This window comes from Palaemon carinicauda, chromosome 41 (genome assembly GCF_036898095.1).
Source record: "Palaemon carinicauda isolate YSFRI2023 chromosome 41, ASM3689809v2, whole genome shotgun sequence".
Classification (NCBI taxonomy): domain Eukaryota; kingdom Metazoa; phylum Arthropoda; class Malacostraca; order Decapoda; family Palaemonidae; genus Palaemon; species Palaemon carinicauda.
Window position 1 is genome coordinate 4840572 of NC_090765.1, and position 10000 is coordinate 4850571.

At 32.6% G+C, this 10000-nt stretch overlaps 2 protein-coding genes across 2 annotated transcripts in view; one reads left to right on the plus strand and one right to left on the minus strand.

Moving 5' to 3' along the window:
- LOC137632335 (leukocyte antigen CD37-like) overlaps positions 1-10000 on the plus strand; it is a 457406-nt gene that overhangs the window by 353619 nt on the left and 93787 nt on the right. The window lies entirely within an intron of this gene.
- Positions 1390-10000, minus strand: part of LOC137632337 (pseudouridine-5'-phosphate glycosidase-like) — a 350199-nt gene continuing 341588 nt past the window's right edge. The window contains exon 11 of the mRNA XM_068364270.1: positions 1390-1673. Within this exon, the coding sequence (XP_068220371.1) occupies positions 1614-1673 (60 nt within the window). The 3' untranslated portion in view covers positions 1390-1613. The remainder of the gene's footprint in view (positions 1674-10000) is intronic.

A 10000-nucleotide genomic window follows, 5' to 3' on the forward strand; every position in this document is an offset into this window, starting at 1 on the left:
TAGTACAATAGCTATGATACGTAACTCGAAAACAAAATAAAATTTGGTAGTCATATTTGATTTTGGTGGCTTTTCTGATCAATTTTATCCAACTGCTTGATTATCGAACTAAATTGTGCTATGAACATTTACCTTCAAATCATTAATGAAAACAAAACTTTTGCATCAATTTGAGATGACTGGGTGGCTAGTGCCCGACTATATCTTGTCCTATTCCCTCCCATTAGGGTCCTTTACCTCCCAGACCCTTTTCCTGTCACCTTGTTGTCCCAACCCTCCCTCCTTCGCTAATAAGCGCCAACCGCAAGTTCCACCTGCTTATGCAAACCAAAATGTTTAAATCCAGTAATCACAAACACTCCATTTCAATGTTGATATAATATATGTTATTTTACTAACGTAAATACTTATTACAGGGGACATTGCTCTTGACGAAAAACTATATTGATTTACTGAACTGAATCAGAGATCCAACCTAATTTTGGCTAGTAAAATAATCTTCGGGAAATAACTTAGTAGCATAGGTAATTGAGACAGTATTTGCAATAGTAGCAATAGCAACACCAGCGATGGTATGGATAGCATCGGCAACAGAAAAATTAGTAGCAATAGTATCATCATTATCAGTACATGGAAAAATTAGCAGTAGTAGTGTTGGGCTTAATTGGAAGATTAACTTGTAGAATTAACAACTGATAATTCTTAAAGTTAATCTTTTAGAATTAGCATAAAATGGGAATTTTTTGATGATAATAATAATAATAATAATAATAATAATAATAATAATAATAATAATAATAATAATAATAATAACAGTAGGCATAGAATTTTCTTTTTGTAATAATGTCGAATGGGAAAATGTAGGAATTAAATGGGGAATAACATAACTTAAGATTCGCAGATGACATAGTTGTGTTTAGAGAATCATGGGAGGAATTGCAAAAGATGATAAAATAGTTTAATAGAGAAAGCTGAAATGCAGGACTGAAAATGAATATGAGTAAAAGTAAGATAATGTTCAGTTAAAATACAGACATTAATTAGGGGTTATGAGTGAACCTTAGCTATAGGTAATAAATAATCGTAGTTAGGACATAAAGTAAGAGAGCTTTTGATAAACAAAATGAGATTAAGAAAAGTAAAATGTCATTTGCTCTATAAAGAAATTCAGGTGGTTCTACCAGTAATAACTTATGGCCATAGATATACTGTAGAGAGATACAGATAGATAGTGGCCGGATTTATGTTATTTTTCATAAAATGTATATATATATATATATATATATATATATATATATATATATATATATATATATATATATACATATATATATATATATATATATATATATATATATATATATATATATATATACACATACACAGTATGAACAAGTAACAAATCCGAGAACTAGCAAACATTAAAGTGAAATCAAAAGGGTTCCATTTAAAATAAAACGTAGGTTAACGTTAATTATATCATCCCTTATGGGGGAAGTTAAAAATCTCGTTTTTTTTTTTTTTTTCACGGAAGTTGAAACCACAGTCGTCTTCCGCCTAGGCTAATGTAACAAATGCCAACAGATCCGGAACTTGAATCCACACACAAGATTCTAACAATGAAGACAAAAATAGTACTCACTTGCGGTCAAAAAGCACGTCACTGCACTTACCTGAAAACAAAAAATCAAGAGGGTTAGACAATATTTTAAAAGGATCCTACGATAGTTCCAATATAATGGTATATAGTGCCATCTCAATATTAAGTTAACTATACATTCTATTTCAATATCAATTGCCATTCAAAGTAGAAAAACTTGAAGGGAATGAAAATTTAAGAAAACAAAAACTAAAAATATCACAATATTTTTTCTTATATAACTAAAGACATCAACACTAATGTGAAAACTTTATAAGAAGTTTTTCATGCATTCAATAATACTTAATATGAAGTTGAACACTGTGACCTCAACTAATCAATTTATATTTACGCTGTATGTGTTAATGTATGCTACTATTACAGATGGATGTCGATATAACTGTCACTAACTATCTTTTTAACTCGTTCGTTAATTTGCGAGGCTTATCCCATTGAGAGTTAATTGATAAGTAAGCAGGAACAAATTGCGCAAAAACTACAACCATTGAAGTATTACCACACATTAATCACATCCAATTAAGCATTTCATAAATTCTATCTTTTTACCAAATAGCATTAACAATTCATTAATGCTCTCGAAGTAATTTTAAAATACATACAAAATAATAATAATTAATTTCAAAGTTCATAATATAATGTTCCCTCTTGGTTACCAAAATAGGGATAGACTTTAAACATATTGAAAGGACAAACAGTCTACACAAAGTACTATCTCTATTGTACAAATTAATTACTTTTCCCATTAGACTTGTAAAACAATGAATGCATCTTCAGGGAACTGTTTTTTTGTGGTCACAACCGATCGTCCCTCCTCCCGCCATGTTTTATTCATAAACGACCTAAAGATCTTTCAAAAGAGAGAAAAAGCTGTCTTATCTCCCCAATTATCGGTGTCTACATGGGAAAGTACTATGTACATTAAAATTTACCACGTTCTGTAAATATGTGGAAAAAAAAACACAGTACAGTATATCAACTACGGTCTTTGAATGCCCCATTACACCTCTTCCCTTTAATGTCAAATAAATATTTCAGGAAACACACGATTCTAGTACATTCACTCCAGACTAAACCAACATAGTTCTTTTCTTAGCACTCCTATATTTCTTACTGTCACCTACATGATCTTTACTCTTTTCTCTTTACTCTTATCATTATTATTATTATTATTATTATTATTATTATTATTATTATTATTATTATTATCATTATTATTAGCTAAGCTACAATCCTAATTGGAAAAGCAGGATGCTACAAGCCCGAACGTTCCAACAGGGAAAAATAACCCGATGAGGAAAAGAAATAAGGAAATAAATAAACTGCAAGAGAAGTAATAAGCAATTAAAATGAAATATTTCAAGAAAAATAACAACCTTAAAATAGACCTTTCATATATAAACTATTAAAACTTAAAAAAAAACCGAGTAAGAAAAATAAAATATATATTGTGCCCGAGCGTACCTTGAAGCAAGAGAACTCTACCCCAAGACAGTGGAAGACCATGGTACAAAGACTATGGCACTATCCAAGATTAGAAAACAATTGTTTGATTTTATAGTGTCCTCCTACAGGAGCTGCTTACCATAGCAAAAGAATCTCTTCTACCCTTAGCAAGAGAAAAACAGCCACTGAACAATTAGTGTAGTAGTTAACCCCTTGAGCGAAGAAGAATTGTTTGATAATCTTAGTGTTGTCAGGCCAGACTATTTGATGTAAAGGCAAGGAAAATTTGAGCCATAACCAGAAAGGATGATCCAATACAATACTGTCTGGCTAGTCAAAGGACCCAATAACTCTCTAGCGGTAGTACATCAACGGGTGACTGATGCCCTGGCCATCCTATTTCTATCTTCTATCACCAACACCCAATCAAACTCAAGTTCACTCTACATCATTCTAGCCACAGATGTATTTTTCTATTCAGACACATCTTTACGTTTGATATCTTTTTTTCATTCCGAAGTCAATTGGTTTAATTTCCTACTCCTTGTATTAGTTCCTTTTACAAATAATTTACAATTTTTCCTTAGGTTCTTGCTCATCTTATTTTCACCTGTTTTTATTACATGACATATTTTTCACTTTCTTTTTCTTCTCTACTGGCTTTACTTTACTCCTTCTTATCATTCTATCTTGCAATATTCTTTTTAGTCATCCAACTACTGGATAGTTTTATCACCTTTTCATTCTCCTAGAAAAACAGACCTTCCCTGCAGTAATTATCACCCAGCTTGGAATCTTGTAAACTTATCCATTTTAACCCTCTTTGCAATTATCTATTCCTTCTTAGACTAAGTTACCCTTGTTGCATGTACAAACAACATTTTCACTGCCTCCTTTCCAACAAAACCATCCATCTCAACTTTTGCATCAACCGTGATGATTCCATCTCTATCTAGCCAACAGTGTTCTCACATTACATAATCAACCTAACTCTCCCCGTCACTCTCTACAAAAACGATCTAATAAACTAATATGCATGTACAATTTCCTCTTTTTAAGCTCTCCTTATGAATAAAATCCTTCGGCAATATCATAGCCAAGCGATCTCCTGGACTTGGATTCGAGACCTGCTCAAGCTTCATAGTTTCTTGTAGCGTCTGCAACCTTACCATCCTTGTGAGCTAAGGTTGGGGGTTTGGATGAGCCTATAGATCTACCTGCTGAGGACAGTGACAATACCCTAGAGACTGACCATATATACAGACAATGGCTGCTGATGACTCACCAGTCAGACCTATAGGATCCCCCTACACTCTATTCTTCGCTCGCAATGATGGTGAAGTTGCAGACATAGCAATAAACTACCGAGATTGAGATTTGCATGGGTGAATACCTTAACAGGATATGTGACGATTGATTGCTGCAAATCACACACTAAATTTCAGCCTTCAGCTATTTGGCGATTTCCACATTGCATGCAGCAGCCAGTGGTGTTATTCTTATTTTCAAACATCCTGTGGGAGTAAAAGTCTGGTTCCTCTTTGGTGTCAAAAAAGAAGTTTCATCTTCAATTAAGATGATGGTTTTCCTTTAGATATTCATAATCTTTCACTAGGTCCCCCTCCCCCTTAAAAGGAAATTATATATGCACCCAAAGCCAGTGAATCGTCCAGCTTATGTTGAATGGAATAAATTGCTATATGTGGTTACTGTTGGTATCCAAATAAATAGTTTCATTTGCTATATCTACTTATTCTTCTATTTATCTTTTCATTATGTAATTATGCAAGATTATTCATAAATATATATATACACATTTGCATACAGCACACACACACAATATATATATATATATATATATATATATATATATATATATATATGTGTGTGTGTGTGTGTGTGTGTGTGTGTGTTTATGTATATATGTGTGTATGTGTGTGTACAAATGTTTGTATTTACCAATAGAATAGTTTATGATGTACTTCGTGTCAGATAAAAAAATCTATATTTTTCTACCGAAAAAATCAATGTGCCATTTAGCCAAGCTTCCTCAGTGTATGGAACGCTTTGGTGTTGAAATCAAGATATACAAGATTAGCAAAAGCCAAAAGAGCCATATATAGCACACAAACACACGCACACACACACACACACACAAAAATCCGGATTAGAAACTTATTTATTTAAACATAGTGTAATCTAAAGGTTTATCATTAAATGCTCCTTGGTATCTGTAGCTAGTTGTTATTAAACAGAGATGCAAATTCTTCGCAAAACGTTACATTAGAATTATAACTTGCAAATGCTTCCTCGTGTTAATTCTTGGTTGTGATATTTAACGTTGTAGCCAGCAACATAAGGTAAAAGTGTGTGACTAAAATATTACAGTTTTCATGTACAAATGCATTATTCAATTTTGTTTTCAATGATATATTCAGCAGCAAGAGCAGAACATTCAGAACAAACCTGTTTTCTCTATTTTTGAGTCCTGCAAATATAATGTGTATGTATATGTGTACGAGTAATGTGCAAAGACTGTAGAGGGTTAAAGAAAGGTCTTTTAATAACTAATATTAATACAACATTTAGAACATCGGTCATAAAACTGTTATGACTCCTAAAACTTTAATGATGACCAAAGGTGAGAGTCTATTCCTCATTTTATCAGAGAGGAACTTTCATATTCCAAAAATTGTTGAAATGAACACACCCATTCATCTTATTTCCCTGTCACTGCAATTGAGTCCTCTAAAGGCACAAGAAAATACTTCACAAGTAAACCAGTTTTAAAGAATAATCGACAAATGATTGATTGATTCTAACATTACATGACATCGACATTGTCAAGCATATGTAAATATGATCAAATTGATAATAAAAAAATAAACAATGTAGTGCATAAAATATCAGATATAAGTAAATGTAATACCAGTAAAAGTAATCAAAATACAAAACCAAATATTTAAGGAAAACTACGTGAGGATTACCAAAAAAAAAGAGTGCCATTAAAAAGGAGAGAAAAAATTAGGAAAAAATAAAAAATTCATACGAATAAACATTGTACGAAACATAAATGAAAATTACAATATAAAAATATATAGATAAAAATTAAACAAAGATCACATGCGAGAAAATAAAAAGAAAACTACATATCAGAGGAAAAGGATACAAAAATAGAGAACATAAATTTTTGGAAGACTCAAAGGTAAAGCTAAAAGCATTTCAAAGGTTTCCTCAACTAAAAGTCCTTCACTTAAAAATCCATTTCCATACGCTTGCAGCAAGATTAAATAAGATTTAATAGCCCCTTGCTAAAAGATGTTAGTCAAATAAAGGTTTACTAAAACCCTTACATATATCATGTTAAAAGGAATTTGGTGAACATCCACAGGGACATTTATGTCGCGAACTTTAGGTCAGAGAGATATTGTAAAGAGATTTCTATTGCTGAAAAAAAATCAAAACGTTAAAAAAGAATATGAAAGATATATTCTGAATACGCATATTAATACCTGGATAAACATTTATAACTTCAATCTGCACAAAAAAAAGGTTATAACTTTCAGATAATATCTGCCTATGCAGAGTGGAGTATAAACCACAGAATTCCCAGAAGCGTTACTTAAACCACATCTTACAGTTAAATTAAGTGAATCCAGTGCATTATACCATGAGAGCCTTGAGCTTAAGAGTAAGTGAGCAGCTCCTCCAGGAGGACTCTCCAGAATCAAACCCTTGTACTCTTGTGTAGCGCCATAGCCTCTGTACCATGGCCTTACACTGCCTGAGTGTTCTTGCTTGAGGGTACACTCGGGCACACTTTTCTATCTTATACATTTTTCTCTTGTTTTTTTTTCTTATGATTTTATAGTTTATATATGAAAGATTTATTTCAATGTTACTGTTCTTAAAATATTTCATTTTAATTGTTCATCATTACTTCTCTTGTAGTTTATTCATTTCCCCATTTTCTTTCCTCACTGAGCTATTTTTTTTTCTTTGGGCTTATGGCCTCCTGCCTTTCCTAATAGGGATGTAATTTAGCTAATAATAATAATAATAATAATAATAATAATAATAATAATAATAATAATAATAAAAGTGAAGGCACTGTGAGAATATCGAAGTGTACATGCCGTCAAAGTAATAAAAAGCCATATGATACTAAATATGGAATAAAAAGTATCAAACAAAAGATTATTAACACGTTTCTTTATTGTTATAAAAATGTCCTCGATATTATAAACTCGAAATAAAACTCCCCAGCGTGCCAGAAACAACTTTCAAGAAAGCTGGACAACTTATACGAAACTTTTGTCTCAAAGTAATTGGAATCATCATAAAAAAAGTTAAACTGTACAATATTTTATAAACTTATGACGTCTGAAGCAAAATCTGTGAAGAATTGTTTTGAGAAAGGTATTCACCTTAGTATTAATAATGCCACTCATTTTTGCTCGTCACTATTATGGCCATTTTGACTAAAATTGACAGTGTAGCTATCAGTTTTAAAAAATGATCCTCATCATTATCATCAAAATTATCATAATCACGTATCGCTCAATCACTGAATCATCTTTTTTTATCTGAAATAAGTTGCATAAAAAAATCTATGCCATAAAGCAAGAGGGCGCCGATCCCTGTACCAGGAATATAGAAAATGGTAACTATTCAGTTAGAAAAGGGGAACGGGATATAGCGGAGTTGAGTGTAAGCCCCCCCCCCCCCACCCCCCCCCAAAAAAAAAAAAGAATTACACAAGTTATGCAGGAATAGGAATAATATCGACGAAAGATTACAAATAAACCGCAGCGGTGAAAGGGTACTGTAGACCGTAGGAAATCAGATGACAGAAGATAATGCCAGAGATAACAACTACATTTGCATGTCACTGGTGCCAGGCTCCTAGAAAATTGAACATGCGCGGCACCCCCTTGCCTAAATCAAGGCATATACGATTTCGATGTTTAGCACCTAACATAACTCTCAACATACACCAGAAAAAAAAGAAATACAGAACAGATAGATGACAAATTTAACACTAAGATAACCAAATAACCAAGCAGAGGACCCAAAAACTCTCTAGCGATAAATTCTCAACGTGTGGCAGGAGCCGTGACCAGCCTACTACCTCTTTCATAACGACTGATTCTGGCCACATGGGTAGTTCAGGTATTACCTAAGGAAATTCATGCGAATAATTAATTCTATGGGTTTTATCTGCCTCTTAGGAGAAATATCGTCATTTTGATGAATTAAAATTATCCGAAATTTTTGAGAAAATTGAAAGAGTTATTAGGGGCAGATTTAAGTTTACGCATATACTGCAAACCTAATTCCTCTCTTCTCGAATCAAGTGTCATTTAGTAAGTATCTACATAAATGCTCTCAACAGACGAAGCTCTAAATACACCTGACCATATTCTAAAATATGTACAAAAAGCACTTTCCCCAATTTAGGTTTACGTGCACAATAATATATTAGGTAACCATACTCAAGATTTGATCTCCAGTGAATCATACAGCCTCAATGAAGACTTCACACCGACTGCCAAAATAAAACGAGAAATTACTTTAAAAAAAGTAGAGATCTCTAGGGCTTAATTTTACTACACCAATGTGACAAGACTGTGTGAGTTTACAATCAAACATCGTGGCCCCAACGTTTTCTTTCTTTTCATACGGAAAAAGTACCTTTCATAGTTAAAGTATATATTATTTCAGTACGTCTGCATCTATTAAATTAGGCACTGTTTTAGATGTATAAAATCTTCTACCCATTGACGGACTTTCGAAACTGCTTACAGGCTACGACAGTATATAGTATATTGCTAAATTATCAACAAAAAGATACACGAGAGGATATAATTTCTAAAATGCCATTGGTGACAATGGCAAAACACTAAGGATACTTCACAAACTCCTTGCATTCAAAATACATTGTCTATCCTCAATACTCTAAAATCACAGAGAATCTAAATTGAACGGTCATCTGACCTTGTACTTATAAGACCATGAGAAAAGAATATTTTCATGGAAAGGGACAAAACGTATGAACTTGCTGAGTAAACTTCTCAAAAACAGTAATTAATAATGGCAGAAAAGGGCAAAAAGGTAAAAACAGGCCGAAGAAGAAAAGAAAAACACCAATTAGCACATATTTGGGTCAAAATATATAAATGAGAATGAAAATAATAAAAGAAAAATTTAATACTACTGGAACCTTTCATTGTACAAGGGTTATAGTTTCCAAGCCAGAATATGGTCCAAAAACATTTTAATTCCCCGATAGCTCTTGTTCAAGCTAAATTACATGAAACGAATAAATTTCCTTAAACCAAAACTAACAATTTCCCTTCATCGTAAATAAGACCAATTTTCCTTTTCTGTATTGCACTCTTCATTCAGAGAACATTTAGTAGGTATATCAAGAGCAGTTTCCTGGGGGTACTAATCACTTTTAGCAAATAACATAAAACTATCGCTTTTGTAATTTTTTTCCCTTATCAAACGGAGAAAATGTCCTTCTTTATGCCTGCGTCTACTGCTCCGTTACCGTTACCAGTTTCCTTTCCAAACATATATAACCAATGAAACAAATAACTGTTCGAAAACACATCAGGAGTTCAGATGCAGAGAAGCAGCCCCATTAAATACTGCGACCAAGGACTACTACAAACATTCTAAGATAGTAAACACAAGTCTGATTAATGAATTTATGTAATAAATGCCACAAAAACAAAAATAATCATCGATAAAAATGTTTAGAGTAATTCATTTTTAAACAAAAAGATTTTGCTCCTTTTATTTCTATCTCTCTTTTCACGTATTTCCTCGTTTGTCGCCTTTTTTATCTTCTCCCACATGCTAAAACGGTCCATGGCTGACTTCGGCCTG